The 25,525-nt window shown below is 38.8% G+C and overlaps 1 protein-coding gene across 1 annotated transcript in view; it reads left to right on the top strand.

The window, feature by feature from the left end:
• CARMIL1 (capping protein regulator and myosin 1 linker 1) overlaps positions 1 to 25,525 on the top strand; it is a 193,732-nt gene that overhangs the window by 74,316 nt on the left and 93,891 nt on the right. Inside the window, exons 3-10 of the mRNA XM_086608525.1 lie at positions 5,324 to 5,374; positions 9,826 to 9,885; positions 12,094 to 12,215; positions 14,208 to 14,305; positions 14,665 to 14,735; positions 14,864 to 14,937; positions 20,028 to 20,103; positions 22,676 to 22,764. Of these exons, the coding sequence (XP_086464651.1) occupies positions 5,324 to 5,374; positions 9,826 to 9,885; positions 12,094 to 12,215; positions 14,208 to 14,305; positions 14,665 to 14,735; positions 14,864 to 14,937; positions 20,028 to 20,103; positions 22,676 to 22,764 (641 nt within the window). The remainder of the gene's footprint in view (positions 1 to 5,323; positions 5,375 to 9,825; positions 9,886 to 12,093; positions 12,216 to 14,207; positions 14,306 to 14,664; positions 14,736 to 14,863; positions 14,938 to 20,027; positions 20,104 to 22,675; positions 22,765 to 25,525) is intronic.

Genomic DNA, 25,525 nt, shown 5'->3' with positions numbered 1-25,525 from the left:
GTGATACCACCATGTCAGAAGCGGCACACGTTCGTGTAGTGCTTGAGCTAATTAGCCCTCCAAAAAGACCTCCAGGATGTCAGCTAACCATTTTGCGTAGGGAGGTTCCGTGCTTTTAACAGAGACCGCCTCGCTCGAAACCAGCTCCAATATCTCTAATATGGTGCTGAAAGGGGCCTTTTATCTAATCGAACTCCAGTTGCTTCAGGATGGAGCATTTACGACATCAGGCATGCAACCCAGGAAGTGAGCCGTCGATCCGGTAGGGATTGAGACAGGCTGGATGCTCTAACATGTATTGATTCATTGATTCGTATTTTAACAAAACAAAAACTGTATTAGTGCTGCTGCTTTAGCTCACGTTATTAGGTGTGCATTAGACATTGAATCAGTAGTAGTAATGGAAAACTTATGACAGAAATCATAAAGCAACTATTAAGTATGGAAACGTAAAAAAATAATTATGATATCTACAATAATAATGGTAATGAATAATGATAAAAATAGGGATGGTATAACTAAGAAGTATATAAAAAAAAGCGATTGTCTTCTGGACTTGATAGAATTCTCAGAATGATGGGTATCTAAATAAGAAAACCTGTTACACATGCTTCTTTCCTTAAGTAAACGGTAATAGAAGAAACTGAAGCAGTTTGAGGCTGACAAAATGGCCAACGCTGGGAGGAAAATAAACTATGGTGTAAGGAAAGGATCAGAAAGTAGATTTTTAAGAGGTAAAACTGCAACAGTTGATGAAAAAAGTACTAAGGTTTGTTGGCTTTTTTGTTCTGTGGGTTTTTTTTATATCTATGTCAATCAGCTTTTGGCAAGAGAAAAACATTTGGCTAATCCATCATTATTTTGAGATTTCAGCAGAGAGAAGTTTCAAAACATCTGTGCTGAGAGGAGCGAGCATCCTGTGACTTCCCGGGGCCTGTGAAGTGCTGGGGTGGTTTCATTTTTGTTTTATTTTGTCACGAAGACGTGTGCTCACTGTGTTTTCAAGAACTCTTTATTCCTGGGCATTTTAAAAAGGGGTCGAGATTATAAAACATTTCTTTCATTTGCTTGTGAATTTGAAACCGCTTTAAATATAGATAATGTGACTTGAGTTGATGTGATCTGTCTGGCAAAATAGATGCAATTAGCACAGAGCTGTGTTCCTGAAATGATCTTCCCAAGACTGACTGCCACGTAAAGTGGATGGGTTAACCCAGTGCAGCCCTGTTAATTTAACATACAGTGCTAAAACGGATAATGAGGCTACGATTTGACAATGCACACGAAATGCATCTGTATATTTATGTTTTGTTGATACACTCACTGAGGATCTGTGTTCACATTAATTTTACTTACTGAAACACATTATTTATCCTGGTAAATAGAAGATGACCTTGTAGGCCATGAGTCTCTGGAGAAATAATTTGCAGGGTATGTTTTTGGTGAACGTTTCCAAGTTAATTTCTAAGTTTTAACTGGTTTCGTATACATCATGAGCAGTGTAGAGAGAGTCAAGGAATTTGGAGTGATAAAAATGTTAAGAAATCATCAGCTCGGGTATCTATACATGTGTAGGAGTCATTTAACATTCAAATGATAATCCTGTTTTGTGCTTGAAAAAAAAGCAGAGTAGGAAGACAGACTGAAGCTACTGTAAACTAAATACAATTCTCCTTTATTGTCCCTTCCATGCAGCAGCAGCCGGGTTGTATACCTCGTATAAAATTTGCCTGGATGTACTTGCTGCCTTCAGGTCAGTCAGTTGCAAACCTTTTGGCTGACAGGCGTGTTAAAGTGTGCATCCACTCCTGAGTCTCTTTTTTACCCTGCATCTTTAAATCTTTAAACTTTATTAATGACTGAATACCTCTTGTGACCAAACAAAATGGTTATGGAGGAATGGGATTGTGACTTGTTGAGGTGAACACGTGGACGTTTTCTTATCAGAAGATAAGGTAGATAGGCTATACGCTGTGCCCAGCTGACATTCCTAATGGGCTATGAGCGAGGGAGCGCTTTGTTCAGAGTTGTCCCTAGAACAGGGGTCTGGTCCTCCGAGTCTCTGGTTTTCAAAGTGACTTTGACCATCACGCTCCTCCTGTGCTCAAGGTTCCCTGGATGCAAAATAAGTATAATGGTGGCAGAATCTCCTCCATATGATGCTTGAGAACTGCTAGAGTGTAACTGGTAGCTACTTTTGCTTTTTCGTTTCTTTGCATGAAGAAATTAAAAACTCCAGGAAATCTAGATTCTGCGTGTTCATAAAACCCAGCACTCCTGGATACTTCTGAAAGCCCTACATAATTGTGCAATCAAGCACTTTACTCGTTATTCATGTCAGAGGAATGCAAGAGAGACCTAGGACTCCCTTCACAAAAGTAGCTTGGTGCTTAAAAGGGGGCTAGAGCTGTCAGTCTGAGAACACCTCTGGTGCCTCTGCCTTTGGCGCCAGCGGCGTATTTCGCAAGGGGAGGAACAGAGTTTTATGTTGGTTTAAGTAGTCAATAGTACATGTTCTGTTGCCCTTGCAAGTAGTAACAACCGTGCAGAATCCTATTGACAGAGACATGGGTGAGCTGGTATCTTAATAACCATTATTTGTTCATGCACTGCAGCCTTATTGAGGAGAAGGAGGTCACTGAAAACTGTTGATGTTTTGCAGGTTATCCAACAAGTCTCAAGCTGGTTTGGGGGTAGAGGCTACTGTGTTGCTAAACATAAAAAAAAAAAAAAAAAAATGGTGATGTTAAAATGCAGATGTTGCATAAAAATTTTGAAAAGATTGAAAAAAAAAATCAGTAAGTTAAAGCTCATCCTGCCAAAGGTCACGATGCATACTCATGGATTTTAGTAGCTAAAATTGTGATAAATGCCAAGCCTCCTCTTGGCCAATTCTGTCATTGTTAAAAAAATAAAAATAAAATCTAGTCCTGCTGTTGTCAAGATGGAACATTAATTCTGCAATAATAGTTGACCTTGTCTTCAATTGACTTATGTAAAAATCAAACTCTTAACTTGTTTTGACAGTCTGAACTGTGAAAACTGTGGATCAGAGGGCTCAGGCTTTTTTTGTACCATCTTATTGCTCAAGAGTAGTTTCTTTACTGGCTGAGTGGGGAGTATCATCTTACAGCAGTCCTCTCCTCTCCTTTGTATGTAAATACATCTTCTTGGTGAGTGGGTACTTCAGATTTTTTGGTTTTAGCAAGATCACTTTGGGAGCATTGGTAAATCTACCAGGGGATATGCCCTGACATGGGCTCTGTTGGAACATCCTTTTCCAACATAATTGTGTTACAGCCTCCTGGTTACCTGGTTTGCATTTAGCTTTATTTGCACTGCTCATGTGTGCTGTAATCATGTTAAACAGGCTCTGTCATTGCTCATAAAGTAGCTAGAACCCATATAGGCAGGTTAATGTTTTATAACAGGACTGTGGCGTGATTTTCCTATAACCAGCTGTCCCACTGTGGTGGCATACACATGAACACTGATCTCTCTAACGTCATAGGCCACTACCTATAAGGTAAATGTGGAAAGCAGCCCTTCAAAAGCTGTCCTTTCCCCTGACTGTCTCCCTTCTTCTGCACCTGAGACATAATGACCAGAAGCAGATCAGGAGAAGCTGTTGCAGCTGCTCTACCTGCTGCTCTGGAGGCACCTTGGTGGTGGTGCTGGTGCAGAGAAGGTGCCTCATCATCTGCCCCTCTTCAGAGCTGGGCAGCTTGTTCGTGGGTGCGATGATGGGTAAGAGGGACACTCTTACTGATAGGGAAGCTTTTCTTGTGGGCACGCAGCGGTGTGACTGAGGGTGTGATTCTCCGCAGAGGCTCCCAGGAGAGTGATGCCCACCTACTGTGGGCGGCTGCCCTGAGGAGGTGGGTCAGAGAGAGGAAAGAATCAAGGTTTTATCGCTATTAGAGAGATCTGCTGTCGGGCTGGGGGAACTGTGGTTGTGCAGTGGTGAAACCTCTCGGGCTGACCCTGCCCCTTTCTCTGTGTGCCGGGTTTCGGAAGGAGCACTTGTGATAGACGTAACTGGGAGGGGAGCAGGAGAGACTATTTCTCCACTATGTGTGAGCACAAGGGGATGAGGCTGGGGACGTGCCAGCCAAGCGGCAGCGGTGGTGTGCCATCCAGCGTAAGGGGCCTTCAGTGAAGGGATGAGCCTTACAGGAGGCAATGGTTACTGTTCCACAATGGTTTGGCTCCACATCCATGATATCCAGAGCACTCGGTCTGATCACGTCAACCCTGAAACAATCTGCTGATATCCTACAGTAGTACAGAGTTCGTGCTCTTAGGTTTTAGTAAGATGTGGTTAAACTGAGATACCAGAGCTGAAATTCAATCTCCAAAGCGTGTGAACGGTGTTCGGAGCTGGGTGCTGGGTTGCCTTCTTAGGTTGATCTTCCCTGTCCAAGCGAGGAACGTGTTTTGTGTCAACCTGCTTACCCAAAGATGAATATTTACTGAGTAGAACTGGGTTCAGGAGGTCCCAGCTCTGTGAAAAGCTCTACATGTGCTGCGGGATTTTGATCTAGATGTTCGAATTACGTTTGTTTCAGTTTTTTGTCTGGAAAAAGATGGAGCCAGCAGTAGCTAATTCCACAGGCAGGTAATTCAAAAAGCAGTACTCCAGTTTTGCAAAATGAGTCATCCCTTCTGCAAAATGTAAAATCTATGAGCGGGATGTGCTACTTGAGATTGAAGTGGTACTTTTATATATCATTATATTTTGATTGTCAATAACTTCTGAAATATTTGTTTCATTGTGTTTTCTCCCCAGAGTTACTGGTCTCATTAATCTAATTACATTTCTCCATTGTCCTTGCTGGAGAAGAAATGCAGGTGGTGTCAATGAGAAGTCTTTGCATTGTTACTCTAGAAATGCAATGAGTGTGTCCAAAAAGAAAATGATCTCTTTTATTACTAATAATATCATGTTTATCTTGCATATTTTTGTTACATTTAAGTACATCATATGTTCCTGGTAGGACTTTGTATCCTTACTTCTTTTTAAAATGTCACTAAGATTGCTATTAGATGTTCCTGAGAGATTGATTGAATAAGTTTCTTGAGTTCGATGCTGTACTAACTAGCTATAGCTGATCAGATTGCAGCAGTCTCTTCGCTGTGCTCTACTGGATCTGAGCCCACTTGTGCTTCCTTCGGTGTATGAGAGCAAAGGGAATTGATGCTCTTTCTGCTAGAGGCTTTTTCCTTCTGGTTTCAGGATTTTCCTGGAAAAGAATCTTTAATAATATGCCTGATAAATTAAATATTTCTTAGAAATTCTGTTCTTTTTTTTTTTTTTCAATAGGTGTTGGCATCATGTCGTGCATTTCTTTTGACATCTCGAATTCCCACTAAGGTAAAGTCACTGTATTTCTGCTCTGTTTTTTAAGATACAAATGTAAGTTGCATAAACTTATCACATTTTAGTTATACTTGTGCATCTGTTTAAAAAAAACAACCAAACAAACAATTGAGAATGAAATGTTGCATGGTCTTGAGTTAGAATGGTGCTTCTGTTCGTGTCTGTCTTAACTGGAGTTGTCAATTTATATATACTGTTTCAGAGGAATTTTAACTTCTAGAAATGCAGGTGGGTGAAGAATTATGTTGGAAACATCAGCTTGAAGAACTGTGAGATGAACCTGGTGATCTTTGTATTGGGACAGTTTATGTCCAAACAAGTTGCTGGTGTTTATCCCTCTAGTGTTTGTGGTGTCAAATAGGCATGTATTTGGTTTGGAGGCAGAAATTACGTTGAGTCTTATTAAATTCTGCTGGTTTCTGATGATTTCTGAGGTTCATTTTGAAAAGCATCTTGCCAACCTGCCTTGCTAATGCCAGTGATTTTTTTTTTTTCTGTTTCTGTGACAATTTGTAATGATTGTTGTAGCAGAGAAAGATAATTCCTATGTGAATGAAAATGACTGATGTGGAAGAGCATCTCTTGTCCAGCTTGGAATCAGTGAATGGGAATTTGGCATGTGCTCTATTTTGTTGTGTTTTACGTGTGTGTGTGCATGCGCATTGGTGTGTAAGTGTGTGTGTATATGCTTTATTGAAAAAACAAGATCAATAAATGGAGTGACTGATAATAGATTTTCAGTTATGGTCACTGGTAAATGTGACCATCCTTACCTATAATTTAAAGATGCAGACTGGCAGGTAGGATGACTCTAGCTTGAATTTCTGCTGAAATTTCTTTCCCTCAGTTGATCACCTTGTCACCTGCTGCAGCACAAAAGTCTCCGGTTGGTTGTATGTTGGCTTTTGGATCACTACAGTTTTCAGCCAGAGTTTTTTAAGACAGGCTTTGGTGACTGGTTGCATGGAAACATAGAGCCAGTTGATGAATAGCTCAGACATAAGTGCAATGGCAGTATGATGGACAGATGGTGATGATGATCTTGTTAAATAATGGCAAAGCCATTGTAATTCATCAGAAAGCTCTTGAAGGCTAGGGCTTGGAGTACTAAGGAATAGCTGTAGTTCTAGTTTAGCATTACAGACACCTCTCAAAACTCCTTTTATTAAATGAAGTTACATAGTGGAAAAACTTGTTTCTGTTTTCATGGAGATGTTGAATATGTGTGCTGTATTAACAGAAGTGTGACTTTAGTGATAATAGAAGAAAAATAATCAGAAGAAACTGTGTCTGCTCGTGATTTATGTCAAAATTAAACTTTGTATATCTGAACTATTAGGATGGTTGAAAAGGTATTTCTTTTCTAGCAGGGTTAGGGAAACTTACTGAATTTTCTAAAGTCTATGGTATTTTCAAAAGCTGCTCAGCAGCTTTCTGAGCCCAAGAACCTCCATGTAACTGGCACGCAGTAATGCCTAGCAAGACAGCTGAGAAGATGTAGCAAAGACACTTTATTCCTCCAGGCGTCTCTCATAAAATTGAGTATGCTGAGAGATGGACAGTTCTGAGTGACTGTTATTACTACATCTGATTCCAAGCTTCACTTTTCCTTAAATTATGCTATTGAGATATATCTACTAAACAAGGATCAAAGTTAAAAAGGAATAAAGGTTGATAAACTGTAATATCAACTCATACGATTATCCTTCGAGCAAGGATATTACAATGGCCACCTCTCAACTTTACTCTCAGGTCAATCAGTTCATTTCCACTCATCTGGATGGATTGATAGGAAAGGAAGTGCAGTACTTAATGCCTACTTATTCTTGCTACAGTCTGTATAAAGCATAGTTCTAACATTATTGAATGTTGGATGTGTCATCAAGCCCACAGATAAGTGTATGAAATATTTGTGGGAGTGTAATTCAGGTTTGTCAACATATTTCTAGTGCCAGTTTTCATTAAATTTTGACTGAAAAAATTGGAAACTGAAAGTAGCTGTCTTGGCAATTGAAAGGTCCCTAACTGAGAGGCACTTACAGCCTTTTAAGAGGATTTTAAAAAATATTATTTTAGGTAATAAATGAGATTATGCTTTTTAAAATCTTGTAAAAATTATTTCATAGTTTGAGGTAGATGATATTTAGAAAGTGTTCTGCATTTTTGCTGCAAAGCAAGAACTGTAAATCTGTGGTTTTAATAGAAAAATGAACCAAAGGTGAACTATAGAGAAGTTGCCACATTTCCTGGTATTTGTAATTCTAGTCAAGAGGATTTTTGCAGATTGAATTCTTGAGTTTGGATCTGTGTAAACTTTTCTCAGGAGCAGAAAAATATTTTTGATTGTGTGTACACATATATATGTTTGCACATACACGGTACACTAGCAAAAGCAGAACCTTCAATCTGGTGGGTAAATAATTTTCAAAATAGGAAGAATTTCAATCATAGAAACGTTTCCCTAAAATTGCATTGCAATTTGGGTAAACAAATGTTAGATAGTCTTGTATGTTTGTTTAACTTGACTAGGGCTGGAGAAAAAGAGCCTTTCACTTCTATACATGTAGCCTAGCTTACTCCAGTAGCCAACAACAAGAGCTGCTGTGGATATTTTATTTTTCTTCCTGGCCTGAATGAACTGCATGGGCCATGTCCTGTCATCACAAAAGATTGCCAGTTTTAGCTTCGAAATAAGGCCCTGAAGAGACTTGAAGAGAAGTGAATGTGTTACCCTTGGAAAAATGCAAGATGCTGGTGCGGGCACTGGGAAGATGCTTGCGCTGGTTCTTGCACTCCTGCCTTGTTTCTCTGGGCACGCTCGCATTGTCAGAGCTGCGATGGCACCCCTGTGGTCTGAAACTGCCCGTTGGCTGTGGATGCTGCCCTTGCAGCAGAATAAGTGAAATGAAGCACGTGAAGTCTCCTCAAAAACTTCAGAGTAAACTTTGGTCTCTAAGTTGGGCCTTCGGTGGAAGGTGAACTTTGCACAGCAATGGCTGAAGGGTGCTAAGATCTTCTGACGCTGTCAAATCATGAGGGCAACCAAAGGGAAAAGGATTCAGAAAATAGAGACCAAACAATAAATAGGCAGTAATAACATCTTCAATCTCTGCAGCTGTGAGTGGATAATGTAGTTAAGCGCTTAAAAAAGGTCTTCTGTTTCATTAAACCCCCCTGAATTTCAGTGTCTTCTAAATCATAACTATTTCAATTGGAATTTTTTGGGCAGATTCATCCTGTGGTGTCACGCTTCATGACTGCTTATAAATTTGCCAGTGAGACCTTGGCATTTAGGATCTCTCTCTACCGTCTTGCTGCTTTCTGGAAAACTTTTAGCTGGTTCTTATGATTGGAAACTGGTACCTCCCTTCCCTACTTCCCGATGTGCTGTTGCAGCCTTTGTGGAGAGGGAGTCTTGAGAGCCATTTAAGTTCTGAGCACCCCAGGAGTCGTTCAGGGTTGCTTTTTAAAAAGATTGCCACAAATACAGAAACAGAATGATACAGAGCTTGCCGGTTAGCCCGGGAGCGCCCTGTCTGTGAACCTAGGATAAAATAAAGTACAGGAAACTGTGCCATTCAAGCAGACTGCTTGGTTACAATGGTTTTAATGATAAATAAAAGGAAATGACCATGCTAATGTTTTGTCCTGTAGTTATGGTTCAGTCCAAGAGGTTTGTTTCTTTCTGCATATCTCAGTTGTCAAGATATTTGTCTAGGTAGTTGTGAATTCAGATCTTAGCACACTCCCTGTAGCCCTAGATTTGTCCTCGGAGAAGAGCACTTTCCTGCCTTCTTCTAAGCTTCCATTTAGATTCAGTATGTTCACTCTTCTTCCCTGGCTATCCTGACTGTCATCCAGATAACTCGCTCAGGCAACGCTAATGTATCATTTCCTCTCATACTTTTAGACATACTAAAGCAGTCTGAACATTTGTATATCTATATCTGTATCTATATATGGCATTTTTATTTATATAAAATGGGGTGTGTGTGTGTCTTCAGCTGCTGTGCAGTAAAATTTTTCACATCTGTGATCAGTGTAACTAATGAAAGAGTAATATGCGATGCTGTAAGTATTATAATTAATGATTATTCAGTCACAAGAATACACATCAGTAGAGTATTGTATAAATGATGCTTTTTATAGTAAAATTTTGTCATAAATTTTATTATAAGCTTACGTGTTTATAGCTTGCAGTAAAAGGTCCAATGTGCTGTTCCTGTAACCTCTAACTATTTGAACCTGTAACAAGCAAATGCAAGTGTTCTTTTTAATGTAAAACATGATCAGATAAGATATTAACAAATAGTGTCAATTACAGAAACTGATGAAAAATAACAGTAGCTTTGCTCAAGGTTTTCTTAATCTCATTGAAAAGCATAAGTGCTCTCTAAAATAAGATTATGTTGGCAGTAACATGGCATTTTCTTTTTTAACTACAGTTAGAACTAACTTTCAGCTACTTGGAAATCCAAGGAGTTACTTCCAGTAGACCGGGTCAGGTGAGTGTATTCTAGATAAAAGATACTTGTTTACTCATTGCTAAATCTGTTCCAGTCAAGGAGATAATGCTCTAACATGCAGGTGTCCCCATCCAGTGAGCACACTGTATGTTTGCATTCTTATATTCATGATGTTTTAAAGTCTTAACAATAATGATAAGAATTTAAAGAGTTAATTTTAGGAATGTGTTGTGCAGGTGGGGTGATGATAAGAAAAAACTTGCTTTTTCTGGCTCAATATGTTACAAGTTTTCATTTGTCTTGCAAGTGAATATTTTTCTCGGAGATGATAAAACAATGGCAGCTTGAATGGCTTCTGTGGTGTATACTTTTATCGTGAAGCCGAAAGCTACTGCTTACATTACAGGCAGAAATGGTTTACTTCCAACTATTCTTGGTGCCATTACTGTATACAACACAAAATAGATTTGACAGCAAGTTATGTGCCAAAAAAGTGAATGTCAAAGAGAAAGTGCTGAAAAGAAGAATGCCTTTAACACGTTTTTCATTCATAAGATAAATCTGTTGACAAGATTTGACGGTTCAATTGTATCAAAGTCTTCATGTGTTTCATGTATGTTTGGCTTTTAAAGAGCTTTTTAAAAATGTGAGCGTCTGACGCTTCATTTGAGCTCCGAAAAGCTCTCATTGTGTTTAACGTCATTTTTTTTTAACCTGGCTTTTGAAGCTTTCCTTAAAGGAGGAAAAAAAAAAAAGGTCCAGATGTTTACTATTTTAATGGGGAGACATTTAGTAAATTCTCTGTATGTTTTTTGTGGCTTTATTTATTTAAGGTACTAAAATGCCGTGGTAGCTAATGCTAGCTATTCGTGGAGGCATTGAAATTCACTGTTGTAGCAGAGTTTACAAGGGATTTGCAGCAGCCTCATTTAGCATACCATTTTCCTAAAATATTTTATAAGGTTTTGCATGTTCATTTGTGTTTTAAATGTGTAAGGCTTGTAGCTGAAGGCTAGATTGTTGCTCATGGGGCAAATGGAATTGTTGCAGTTTTCCTGCAAACAGCATGTTGTATCCATGATACCTGAAGGATGTAGTTTCATGCCAGGCATCTCGCAGAAAGCTATGAAGAGCTTCCTACTGTTGAGATAAGTGAGCAGCTGGACAGAGTAATATAGGGAAACGTTGCGTTAATATTGGTGATGATGGAAAACAGTAGTAACTTGCCCACTGATTATCTTCAGGGAGTGACAGCAACAGGTTCAGAAAGGAGTTGAATTTATGGGAAAAGGTATGAAGATTCTCAGTGTACTTTTGGGATAATACAGCCTCTTTGAGGGTTTATCTGGTGATGACCCTAGACATGAACTGGGAACCAGTTTCAATAAAAAAACAAGCTTCTGGAGCATACTACGCTGTGTTCTCTTTTGTACTGTCTATCTACAGTTCTTATTTATTCTTATTTATTCTATGTTAGCTTCTTACTGTGCATGCACAGCTCCTCATCTAAAAGAGTTTATGACTTGGGCTGTGCTAAATATTAACATTGGAGAAGATGGAAACATTACCTTGCTTCCTGGGATGCAGCTGAAAGCCTCAGCAGACCTGATGTGTCTGTCATACAGTAATCTAATTTGATTCTGAACAGGCAATATATAACAGAGATGGGTTGCAAAAGGGTTTATTTTTCCCCCTCGCTGAAGCACATATCCCCAGACAGCGGGACAGTTGTATTAGCTGAGTTACTGCTTCATCTGAACTGAGACAATATATTACTGTAATGTTTTCTTAAACGGCATAGATCAAAGCATTAGAGCTTTTCCAGAGGATCACAGCCGTTGAAGACTTTTACTTTTTGCTGGAGGAAGCAGACCCTGATCGTTCAATAGTTTCCTGTCAGGCTGAGCTTGCTTCTCCTGGTGTTCTGGGATATGTTTCAAAAGAGGACAATACTGTGAAAAGTTCTTGGTTTTCAGAGTGTCAGCTGAGGTCAAGATCCTTTGAAACTTTTATTCCCGTGGGAAGCGGGGCACTGTTAGGGAAAGCAAAGTCTGAGTACGGAGGTCTTGTACATTCAAGCACAACTTTCAGAAACTTTACCTGGAGCATTGTCGTGTCATGTCTTAAAGAATAACAAATTCCTACCAGCTTGCAGAGCATTCAGCTGACATTCAAAATGCTCTCCTTTTTAAATGGACATGAATTGTATGATACCCAGTTCCTGCTCTCTTGCCCTTGTATGTACAGTTGATTATGGAAACTGAGAAATGCAGCATCTCCATGAAGATGTCATCCTCGGAGGATGTGAACGAGGTGCTGGCACACATTGGGACCTGCCTCAGGAAGATATTCCCTGGACTTTCGCCAGTGTAAGTATCTGTGGAAAGGGTGATAAGCCGCCACTTTTTGTCTGCAGGTCTCCCCACATTGACCCTAGAAATACACTGAGAAACGCCTCGAGGCAAGCACTAAGCTTTTTTGCAGGTCTATGTGACAGAACCAGGAGGCAGTGCAGAGCATAGGTAGGCTATGCATACTCTGTAGGGTCGAAAGAGCCTTTGTTTTGAAGAGGCAGTGCAGGTGTTTGGAGTCTTAAGTTTTCATTTTACCTTATTGCCTCTCCAGCCTCAGGTATAGCTCAGATTCTGGCTTTTTGTTGTAATTTACTCCTTTCCCCAGAAACAGCTGTGATATTTGATGGGGTTTTTTGTTTGTTTTGTTTTGCTTTATTTTTTTCCCTAGAAGTAAAACTTCAGTTAAGAAAGGATGGAAAACTTCTGTTTACTTCCAGAGAAATGATGCACATGATTGGGAGCCTTGTTCTTCAAAATGGAGCCCTGGGCAGTCTTGTCATATACTTTCCATGGTGTAACTGGCTCCTTTAATCATACATCTCCCTCTCTAGCATTTTTGCTCTGCTTCTTTATGTGTTGTTCTTGCCTTTGTTTTTGTTTGTTTGTTTTTCCTGATATCTGTGCCTCTAAATTTTATCATCTCACAGCAATTCTCAGAAGTTTTTCTTTGTTTTATTTTATTTCTCTTCTCTGTCCTTGTCTTCATCTTCATCACTCTCTACCAGATCACGCAGCTTTACTATTACTCTCTTCAGCTCCTGGTTTTCAGCAATATTAGAAGAAACAAACTGTGCAGAAGAATTTTCCAGGACACGTTTATCTTTCTAAGTGAGCTTTTTTGACAGACATTAAATGTGAATGGTCAGGCTAAATTTACATGGTTTATTTTGGATGCATGTCTTTATTATTCGCCTTTCCTGTAGGTGGAGTAGGAAATCAACTTCATAAACTGGCTGACAGTTTCTTTTTTTACTTCTAGTTTATCTCTGTGGCAGTATTATTAACTGCCTTAATGGAGATCAAACTCTTCCTTCAAAAAGCACACACAGAAGTGAATATTTATGAACAGGTTTGCCATAAAACCTCTGTAATGATGTGAGAAATGTAGGCAAAAAGAAGAGTGAAGAAGAAAGTGTGCATGTTTGTCTGGGCATCTGCGAAGACCTTGAGACCTATGCATGTTTTCCCTGGACTTTATTGAGAATGTTACTGGAGCATTTGGTGTAGCTGTGTGGAGAGCTTGGTTCCTGGAAAAGAAATCAAGTTTCTTGCTCTTCTCTCAAATGACATTACTTTCCAAAATGAAGACATTGGAATTATGCATATCATATAAGACTAGAAGGAGCAAAAAGGAGGAAAGAGGTTTCTCCCATTAATATATTTCATTAATTCTTTACCTCTTTTTTATGGCATTCTGAAGTTTATGAGGCAGTCTTGTCATTCAGAAAAACAGACAGTTTCATTTCTTAAAAGGTAGGAAGGGATTGTGTTTTTTATTTAGGGGAGGAAGAACACTACCAAATTACAAGGATTGGAGTTGGGTATCTAGAGTGCAGCCTAGAGACCACATGTGGCTACTCATCATGCTCTGTAGCTCTTTGTACCATGGTGCTTTTACTGCATAAAAGCACTGTATATACAGCAGTGATTTCAGGGTGCCCAGTAATACCATGTCTCTCCCCTGTTTTGGGCATCCTTGTGTTAGTTGAGGGCCACAAGTCTCCTTAGCTTGAGTGATCCTGTCATAGAAAAGGGCTTAGTTGTTCCAGTAGTCACAGGGTTAACCATAAAAAAGAAAGAAGAGACAAATAAATGTTACTCCTGTTGGGCTGCATCATGATTTGTGTGACTTTTGTCACACAAGTAAAGTTGTATTAAAGATAGTAATCTTCCTGTACACTTATTTAGAATCATGCTTGAAATAACGAAGATTTATGAGTTTAAAAATACTTTTCAAGTCATGGATGTTTTGTTGATTTTTTTTTTTTCCCCCTTCTTTACGTCTAGGAGGATTCTGAAAAAAGTAACTATGGAGCCTTCAGAAAGACTGGCAAATCTCCAGGCCCTGTGGGACAGTCAGACAGTGGCAGAACTTGGACCTTGTGGTGAGAATGAATTTAAAAGCTCAAATGTAAAAAGACTGGAATTGCAGTGTCAGGAAGTTTAATTCTATTTCTGGCAGAAGCTTGTAAAGGTGTAATTAGTTTTAAGGTGTAATTAGCGTAGAGTAGACTTCTGATTGGTAGGTGAAGGCACTATATTAAGCTTTCTTGCAACCTACTGGGCAAAGATAGGATAGTCTCAGTTTCTTTCAGTCGCACAATGGACACAATTTTGAGAGAAAAAGAGAGTGAGTTTTGAAAGACTGGATCTTTAAGTATAAGTAGTAAAGTATCCTTTTAGATGTTTCTGTTTGTTTGCTTGTTTTGCTATTATGTTAAATACTCTCTTGGGTTGTTTCTAGGAGGCTTTTCGCAGATGTATGCCTGTGTTTGTGACTGGCTTGGATTTCCCTATAGAGAAGAAGTACAGTGGGTAAGTACATGTGCTGTTCTGGAGCTCTTTTCAGCTAACTGTGCAAATGATGAAAGAACAGGTAAATCATAGTACTTGAAAAAAACAACAATTCTGTAAAGATGTATTTGGTTATGTGTTTTTAACAGGATGTCGATACTATTTATCTGACACAAGATACCAGAGAGTTGAATTTGCAAGACTTCAGCCACCTTGACCACAGGTAAACGATACGCAGTAATCATACTTATATTTTGCAAACTTTTGTTGTTCCCCCTTGCAGTAGGGTCCACCTGCCCTTGCTAAAGTGGAATGGTCTCGTAGCTGTTACTTGAATGCATAGACCTCTGAAATGACCATCTGTAGTGTTTTTAGTTTTCAGCACAAAACTGCTTTTTTTTTCATAAAAGCCCCATGGAGAGCACATTTCCTGGAGGAATCTGAGAAGATAAATATATTTTGTTATTGGAAGCACTCCAAAAAGTTAGCAGATAGATACTTTTCTTGTGATAGCGCATATAAGAGCTCAGCAGAGAAAACATGCAACTACATCTGGTGGGCAAAGCAAAAAAGGAAATTATGCAGTCTTTACTTATGCAGAACCTTTTTCTCATGGTGTATGCAGTGAAGGAAATTATTTTTGTCGGCAAGTCAGTAGAAGGTTTAAGTTGTTCAACTAAAACCCAGTCAGTAGTTTCTCCACTTACAATAGATGCTATGAAAAATGTGTACTTCCAGAAAGGAACTAATTGTGAATAATTTTACTATGATATGCTGAAACTTAGCTAAGGTTTGCATTTGGTTTACTGAATTTAGCTGGCTGGGAAAATTGGATTCTAAGAAAGTTGAATCTGAACATACTTAAGTAGGAGGAGATGGGAGGGAATCTTAACTAAAATCCTTCATTATACTAGGAAAATGACAAATTTAAGAAACTGTAAATAAGATAGAGAAAACATTTGTTTCCCTGGGAAAGCCCAGTGGAAGAATTAAGAATCTATCAGAGGTAAAATGTTAAAATAAAACAGGAAGGCTGAACTTGGAGGTAGGTAAATGAGGGTATTTTGCCACAGCATTCGTTGCAGCTTTAAGCTATCTGTAGGTAAACTTGCAAAAAACCCCACTCAAATACTTACTCAGCTTCTGTGATGGGTTTTCACAGCCTGCGCTGAATCCCATGGCAAATTTGCCGATATGTGCCTGTGTTGGCTAATGCAGAGGTGACTCCAACAAGACTACAGGGCTGCAACTAGTGCATGATGGATGTAGCAAAAACTGTTTGGTTTGCTAAGCCTTGCTGAGAGAAGATAAGGAAAGGAATATTATTCAGCCCCAAGTGAATGTGTGACAAGAACACAAGAATGCTTTAAACATATTGCAAGGAGGAAGTGACTTCCAGGTACCCTACTTCAGTAGAAATTAAATGTTGGAACAATTTATTGGGAGTGAAATATTACTTATTAGGAAAGAGCAGATAGAAGAAGTGGTTTAACTATTTTGAATATCTCAGCTGCTTCAAATGAGTTGGCTTTTGGAAAATGAAATAATGAGTTTGCTGCTTCACAGAAGCTTTTCATTGAAGTATACCTTACAAAATTGACATCACTGAGGAAATATATTTGTGTTATTAATAAAAGTCATTATTAAATGTCTCACGATTGTGTAAGTCCAAAGATTGAAAACTTTTGGAGCTGTTTGCATGCCGGCGTCCAGCTTGTGATGAGACTCTCTGTGTTGAGGACTGAACTGAGAAAAAGGTTTTGGATGGAAATTTCAAGAAAACTAGATTTTTTTAGGAAGCCAAAATCTTATGTTATTCATTAAAAACACAAATTAGGATCTGAGATCCCAATCAGTTCAAGAATGTATGTGAGTGTTTTGTGATAGATTTAGCACAGTGAGAATGCTATAAATTAACAGTGTGCCATCATGCTTTGGATTTTGAGAGACTGTTGTATGTCTTGTCTGCCTAATTTTTGGGATTGCTGAAACTATATACTTCATGTTGCGAAGTAGCTCTGAAGTGAGGTAGGATGGGTACAACAGTTCTCTAGATACAGGGGCTATGCATTGCAAAACTAAACAATGTGTTTTTCCTAGTAAAGCACTTTTGTTAGAGGTCAACACAAGATGACATGAATTGTAGATGAATTTAAGTTCCCAGAGCATCTGACACTTAGAGTGCATAGCATGGCTTGCCACATGGGAACATGGCTTCTGAGGTTTTATCTGAAGTTACGTTGTGCTGCGAACCATGTAATTGTTTAACAACAACAACAAAAAAGACTCAAAGTGAACAGGGCTTATTTAACTCAGTAGCATAATTTTCATCTTTGTAGTGTATGTTTTAGCATATTTGGACATTCAAAAAATTGTCAGAAAAGCGTGATTAGTTAGATTTCTTTTTGGTGCTGTTCAGATTTCTTGCCATCTTAAATACACTGCAGGACAGAAACCTTGAAAAAATGAGAAGACATTAGATAAGCTTGAATGTTGTTGAAGCTTGGAGAGATTTTCTGCATTCCAGAAGAACAGAATCTGTTTTCGTTTTAATATGCCACAGATTTACATTTTGTAAATCTTACTTTATTCTGGATGGTAATTTAGTAAACAAACTAATGAATATAAGCAACTCAATATGGGAATGTTACGAGAAGGCCCTGCTTTTGGAAATGGTCATTAGTCTTCTTTCATACCACATTGCAAAAGAATTCAGATCATTGTTAGTACCACATCTAGAATTTAATAGAATAAATGGAATAAAACAGTATATAATTTTGAAAAGGAAAACTCAGTAACAAGTGCATTGAGGTTAGGCAAGCTCAAAGCAAGAGGAGGAGTAGAGGTAAATTCATAAAGGACCCTCATTAGTCAGAAGCACCTTCAAAAATTTGAACAAAATGAAAAGAATGACTAAACTATGTAGTTTCTCCTTAAAATCTGATGGTAGAATATGATGAAGTTTCTAGGCAGTAAGGCTACTCTGCAATGGGCAGGAGTTCCACTGTCTTCAGGCATTTAGGGAGGGAGGAAGAGGAGGAGTTGTGTGTGGGTTGGCAGTTGGTGTTACTGAAGGGTGCCAGTATCTGTGCTTGGCTTGGGTTCCAACAAACAGGCCTTGAATACTGCGGAAGACTAAACTATTTAAAGGTGAGAATTTGCAAATCAACTGAGTTGATTTGTTTTAAAATATTCCTGTCCTGCTGCAGCAATGCTTCTTTAACTTCTTGAAAGTGTGACAGTTTTCCCACTAACTCTGAGCACACCCTGCCCTCCAGCAATTTCCCTCCCAGGCCTGGAGAGGAGAGAGGAGAAGAGGATGGTGTCAGGCAAGTTTTATCTGGAGCCGCTCTCCTGTATAGAAGATATTGAGCTCTTCTTGCCAGCCCTCCAAAGCCAGCTTACCAGCTCCCTTGTAGTGTAAATGCTTGTAGCCAATGATCCCCCATTGTTGTCCCTTTGTTCCTTTGAAGGAACTGGTGCTGCTGCTGATGGCTGAAACAGGTCTGCCGGTGATGCCTTCTGCCTCTTTTAGGGATGGTGGTCCACAGCGTGAACAGCTTTGTTCCACCAGTGTGATGGTGCTACTGTCAACCTGTCCAGCAACCACCAGCTGTGGCTGACTGGTTACCACTGGGTGGATAAACCAAAATTACACCTGGAAAACAAGTCCTGTGTTCATTCCACTTCAAAGGCAAAGGCACTGGCAAAAAGGGACATCAAAGCTGCTAATTCATTACCTTCTTACTGATTGCTCCAGGGGAAAGCAAAAGGGGAACAAATCTCTACATTTGCTGTAGAGTAAGGAATGTTACTTACTCCATAGCAAGGTTCCTGCCTGCCCAGCCTAAGAGGAAAATACCTCAGGATTGGTTTTTTCTCTCCCTTAACATTTCACTAGTCAGTTACTGCTTTACATGGAGATAAAGTGTGTGTGTAGGAACAAAAACAACATGATGGACAGAAATAGATCTATACACTTCATGAGTGCCAGTGGAAATGAATTCACCGTGAGACTTGATGTGTGCTGTGAACAAGATGGCAAACAGACTTGATGCTTGAAGGGCACCACGCACTAGTTCCTCTGCAGGAGTGTGAAAATGGTCTATTTGCATGAGCTTTGCAGTTGGTGGGCTGCAGTCTCTTGCTGCAAAATGCTGCACCTTCTTACAGTTACCTTAGTGATGGGCTTGTACTTCCAAATCTAGCATCTGCAGTTCCCAATATAGCCCACTTGTCCATATGATGTTGCCTTGTCTCCTGGATTTCCTACATGCTTAACAACCACTCTGAAGTGTCTGAATGTTCGTGGAGGAAAAGTGAAGAAGAGGAAGAGGAAAAAGAAGATGTGAGAAGGATGCTGCTTGTTTATTGCAGATCTGTGCCTACCTGCATGTGCCTTGAATGAAAAACTGGGAAGAGTGGGACTAGCTTATAAAAAACAATACTTTTAAATTTCTCCCTGCAAAAACTGGTGCTCAGATGGCACTATTTTACTGGTTGGAAAAGTTCATGTATGTTACAGGTCTTCTATAAAGACACAGGGGGTTTCTAAGTGAAGTCCAAGTGTAGGTGTATATATGTATTTAATATGTTGTGTCGAAATGATCCAAGTGCTGCGCTGCTAAGTAGTATGCTTGTGCTTGTTGGATGATTCTGCTGGGGGGTAGCATACAGACATGACATTTATCAACGCCTGTTACTGGAGAAACTTAACAGAGGGAGAGCAGATCACATTAAGAGGCTTGGAATGAAGAATTGGGAATAATTTAGAATTTCATTTGTGAAATCCCTTTTACAATTAAGGAGAGTTCGTGTTGAAAGTCTCATTATCCTTTTTGCAGGTCTCCTGCTTCCTGAGGGAATTTAACTATAGAGATGAGACAAGGAGGTGTTCTCTAGAAGCATTCAGTCATGGAATTATATTAAATCATCAGGCTGCCAAAAAGCTTTTTAGCGTCATGCTCAATTATAATTAGAGGTGATTAAGAAGCTTAAATATGTCACAGGCTGAAGAAAAAGTAATGCTAAAAGTAGGAATGGCAGCCCAGACAAATTCCTGGTTTAAAAATTCATGCTAGAATGGATGTCAGCTGGCCAGTCAAAAATGTGTATTAAAATACTAGAAAGACACACAGCTGCTGGTGATGTCATTTTTTAGAATGCAGAGCTTTTCTGTAATGGTGACAGTAGGAAATTAGCATTGCAAAAGAATGGGAAATTGGATGTAGAAGAACACTTAAGAGATTTTTTTCAAATGACCAAAGCCAGCAGTTATATGAAATGTGTGTAAAAGTGTTTTTCTTTTTCTAGAGACTTAATACCTATAGTTGCTGCTCTGGAGTATAATCAGTGGTTTACGAAGCTGTCCTCCAAGGATCTGAAATTAGTAAGTAATAAATTGAAACAGTATACTCTCTCCTACCAGACTGTGCTGTGTTTTAGAGAATGTTGTTACGTTTTTCAAGGTGAACTTCTTTAGGCAAGTACAACTGGCCAATCTATAGATTTATGTTTTTTTGCCCTTAATCACGTCAGGAAGACATAAACTGTTAACTCATGCCATAGGAACACTGCCTTGAGTCAGGTCTTGTCAAAATTTCAAGTAAATAAAGTTTGAAAACTTTGTTGAACAACAACAGTAGCCCATAAAACTACTTTGTTAGGCATTGCTAGCTCCCTCAAACAATATTGGGTGACTAAATAGGAAACTAACTTTAAAGGAGCCAGAAATCTCACTTGCTTTTTGGAGATGGAAAGAAAATATCAGGATTCCGTTGTCATCTTGCATATAAAGCAGGTTTTTCCGTGTAATTTTCATTGCAACTTGATGATTTTTTTTTTCTCCTAGTTGTCTGAAGCTAACTCTGTGTTGTAATAAGTATGTAGTGATGTGTGACGTTGATATTCTTCCGTATCAGTTTTCTTTCTGAAAAAGCAAAAAGAGGGCAAATCTAAACAAGTTGGACTACTGAAGAAAGGGCCAAGAAAATCAGGAATTAGGTGACATTTTAAATAAAATATACTATTTCTTCTAAACTTGGAAGTTTATAGTCACAGATAGTAGAATTAGTGGTTTGAGAAATTGCTTTCACATTTGTATCCAGAAGCTTTTGTCCTTAAAAATGAAAGTTGAGTCTCATCTTGTTTAAATTGATGCAGTTTTATTGATCTGAAAATGCTCTCATTGCATGCCTAAGCTATCATTTTCCATGACAATTGAGTAGAAACTAGCTTATGTGATTCTTGGCAGAAGAGTAAGCAAAAAACTTTTCTTTCATGCTGGGACATCTTACTCAAAATTATGCATGGAATGAAACTAGGAGTGTTTTTAATGCTGTTGAAGTTTGCTGTTAAAGTCAGCATTGTTGAAAGGTACAATGCAATTAATCAGTTTCTGCTTCAATGAAATGAGATAGTTTGCTTAGTTAGAAGACTGGCCAGTGTAGTTTGCTTAGAACAAGAACTGGCTGTATTATCTGAGATACTTTTATGTGAAAGTTTTTTTTGCGTTCTTAGCAACTTTTCTGTGGAAAACAAAAACTTTATCAATCTTGAAAGTGCATCAATTCCTTAAAAAAAGGAAAAAAAAACCCACTTTATCTTCCACACATTCCGTTTTCAGTCAAAACCACCAGGAAAATGTAAATTGTTGGACAGTAAATCCGTGCCACAGCCAAACTGCTGCGGGTCAGTATGAGGTCAGACATATCCGGAGGCCATTGGATGCATTGTACTTCATGAGTCCTGCTCTGGCATTGTGTTTGATGGACAGTATCCATAGGTGGTATTTTTTTTATAGTACATGGATGAAACTTTCCACTTGCAATCACACTGCTGTAGAAGCATTGTGATAATATCCTGATTTATTAAAATATGGGAAGACAAAGATAGAATTGGGAAGATGGCTGAGTTTACAGTCTTCAGAAAAAAATGGTCACCTTTACTGTGTAAAGGATTAATAAGATTTTATGTGTGTGGTAGAGCAGTTTTTTTTTTCTTTTTAGGGCACTCAATTACTTTAAAATTTGGAAAAAAAACCCAAACAACAAACAATCTAGAAAATGTCAGATTGTCATTAGAGACACAGATATCCCGGGTATGAATGTCACATTGTTGTTTTTAAAGGCAGATAACAGAATAGTTTCAGTACTTCATGATCATGACTGAAATTCAGCTTCACATGAATATTGATTAGTGTGTGCTGTGGAAAAAAAAGGCAAATCCAGAAGCGAAATAAAAGATTGTATTAAAAGGTGGTGAGGTACAGAGTTCATTCTATGGTTTTTGAATCATTAAAGTTTTATCTCCATTTGAACGAGCACAGAAAACAAACTTTTATTAGTCATGCTTTGTTCATAATACTTGCAAACCTCCATACAAATTTTAGAATCCAACAACAGTAAGATCATGAGGTGAGGTTTATTCTGTGTATGTTATGAGAATTCATACTGAAATACAGTGGCCCTAAAGCAGTAGTCCTTAGCAGTTTTTGGAGGACCTGTAGCTAGAGTGCTTTTGCTGTTGAGTATTTTGGGCAATTTTGTTTGCCTTATAACATCTTTCTTCTAATTTAGTTCTCATTCCTGGTAAGGCTTTATTCTCCTTTGCGCTAGTTGCTGCTTTCTTCTGAAGGATGAACAAGATTTCTTTAAAAATTAAGTGGGTATTATTTTCTGAATCACAGAGTTTGGGTTTTTTACTATGATTATAAAAATTTTGCCCCCTATGATTAGGTGGCCTGATTCATATACGACTTGCTTTTAGTCTGCCTCTTGCTTCTCTGAGTCTTTTCCAGAAGTCCTCTGTTGCCACTTGACTCTCTCCTGGATGTTTCTGGTATTTTTACTTACTATTTATGTATGACAAGATGATGGTTGTGGCAATGTACAGCTTATGACTCAATAACCATCTGTTCCATGTTTGCGTTCTTTAATGCTGTTCTGTCTTTTCTGTGGCAGTCCACTGATGTCTGTGAGCAGATACTGCGAGTGGTGAGTAGGTCCAATCGATTGGAAGAACTGGTATTAGAGAATGCCGGGCTTAGAACGTAAGTAATTCCTTTGAAACGTTGCATTAGTTACTGCTTATTCCCAGTAGAAGGGGTGCATAATGTGCGTTAGCCAGAATAAGCACTAAAAAAGCCTTGTGCTTGATTGTTCTGGGGAGTCTGTAGTCACAAGCTTTTTATCAGATTTTCCAGAGGTTCCTTATGTCCCAGAAATCCCTTCAAACTCATGTTTTTTAAGATTCTGCCTGGAGAGTTGGGTTAAGTGGAGCAAAATGGATTGGATAAGAACATAAACCCTAAGTCAGCTCACACTGTTCCTCTCCAAATATGGTTGCCAATAGAAGCATGGACACCTTTTTATCATTTAAAAACCGGTGCTTGAGGTTTTGTTAAAAAAGCATATTATTCTGTCTTGCATAACAGATCATTATTTCATTCCCAAGAGAGCTGTTTTTTACCTTACTGTGGGTTACAGTCTGCCCAAATACAACAGGACTTCTACCTTAGCAACTTTTTTAAAGAAGCAAGAAGTAGATAATTAAGTTTAATGCCTTGCCATAGCCTTATGTACACAGAAAGTACATAAGGTAAGCCATAGAATAGTACACAGAGGTAAGCCATAGAATTTAATCCTTCCATTTGTTTTCAGTACAGTAAATTGTAGTTACCAGGTATTTGCTTTTTTTTTTCCCCTTTCACAGGAAATAGAAGCAAAGTTCAAGGTACATACTAGCCCAGTTGGAAGTATTTGTAGCTTTTTTTAGTGTTAGAGTAGTGTCCAAGACCATGTAGACAAGATAATCTCTAGCACTAATGATTTTTTTTTTTTAATAAAAAAAAAGCAATGGAAAGGTGGAAGAAACAGAACAATATACTGAATTACAAATAGAGCAGAGAAATAAGCACAGGGAGAATATTTGATGTGCTTTACATTGTCTCCTCTTCCATCATTTGTGTCTTTTTCCGCTTCTGAAAATGGATTTTGCGTTGAAATACCTTTAAAAGAAAAGTGCCTAAATGACACAGGAAACTCGAGGTGGAGTTTGGAATTGCACCCAAACTTTGTGATCACTAGTGCACTCCCTTTAATAGCTGTCATTCAAACATAAGCGCCTGATTTTAATCTTGTTTTTCTTGCAGTATGTTCCATGAAATCCAGTGATGATTATTAATATAAAAGATGCATTAACTACCTTTGCATGTTGCCTACCTTAACTTACCACAGTTGGATTAACTGATTTCAGTTTTAACAGGACTTAAATCGACCTGTGACTTTGGTTTTCATGTCTCCATCTACATGCACAGTGTTTGGCATTTTGCCTTGGTGTGTATCTGCTCTGATCAGCATTGTCTGCCTGTTTTTGTCAAGGACACATTTGTCAGTTTTGCCATGTGTCATATCTGCTTGCTGGGATGAAATCCTGTTGTGATTGGGCATCTTTGTTCACATAGCTTACAGACCAGTCATTTTTAATGAGCTCTGACAGAATGCTAAACGAGGGTTAAGAAAGAGCTACCAAGAGCAATGCTTTGAGAAATAACCTGAGCATCTGCAAGAGCATGTTTCTTCTTGCAGCAGAGTCACTTTAAGATGATTCCATTCTTTTCTACTTCTAGCCACTTGTTTCTGTGATTTGGTTTGGGCCATGGCCCCATAAACACTTGTCATCCTCCCAGCTGATGAGACAGCAAACTATTGTGCAGCAGCAGGACTGAGGACTAGGGAAGTGTGGACTTAGTGTTGGGGAAAACAGGGCGTCAAGTGAAACTCCATGTCTGATAAGATTTGTTTAGATGCCAGTTTAGATGCTCTTGGAAATTTTATCCCCATTGCTATTTCTTCAACAGACATAAAGGATACAGTCTAGATCACATTGGATGGCTTTAATGCATATAGCAAACAGTAATTTTTTGGTAAGTGTGTTAACTGAGGTAGATGATACCCAGATTTGAGGGAAAGGAGAGTTGTTCAGGATGACCTGAACAACTGAGCTTGAAAAGAGAGTTACATCCCTGAGGTGTTTTAAAGGAATGGGACAATATGTGATAACCAGAATGTTCGTTTCCATGAAACTGGAAGACAGATTCTTCAGTCTGCAAAGGCCTGTTAGCAGGAGCTGGTGAAAATGATCTATTTGTTATGTGTACGTACTCTCTGAAAGCTGGCAGGCAGAATGTCTCTACCACCTTCTGCACCGTCCTCTGCCAACCCTGTTCCAAAGGGAATGGCCAGCTGTGATGGGAGCAACAGAGATGCTTGCTGCTGCTGGTACCTGGAGGACTTTTGACAGTGACATTGTGTCTCGTCTTTCCCTGCTGGATGGGCTTTGAATGTCCTCAGACCTAACAGTGTTAGTTCCTCCCACACGTCCTCTTTTTTTTTTTTTTTCCTGTTACAGGGATGTTGCCTAGACAGATCTTGAGGAATTGTTTTGTTTGTCTGAGATTTCCAGATCTGTGGTGTTCTTACTCTTGGTGAAATATCCTCACATACGTATCATACGTATAGATGCCTCATATCCTGGCATACGTATAGTTAAATTGACTCTTTTTTGGGCTTTACCTCCAAGGCTGAACATCCTCAATTCAGGCAAGCATGGCTGTGCAATGCATACAGAGCAAGTTTGATGCTTTATAGAAAGTGTCAGGCTTATACTGCATGCTCTATTCATGAAGCATGCAGCCAAAAAATTAATAAATTTTAGGACTTGGAACAAAGAGTGGACAATCATAGAATCATAGAATGGTTAGGGTTGGAAGGGACCTCAAAGATCATCTAGTTCCAACACCCCCTGCCATG

Source organism: Tauraco erythrolophus, chromosome 3 (genome assembly GCF_009769465.1).
Source record: "Tauraco erythrolophus isolate bTauEry1 chromosome 3, bTauEry1.pri, whole genome shotgun sequence".
Classification (NCBI taxonomy): domain Eukaryota; kingdom Metazoa; phylum Chordata; class Aves; order Musophagiformes; family Musophagidae; genus Tauraco; species Tauraco erythrolophus.
The sequence above is the reverse complement of the archived record's forward strand: the minus strand, read 5'-3'. Positions and strand labels throughout refer to the sequence as shown.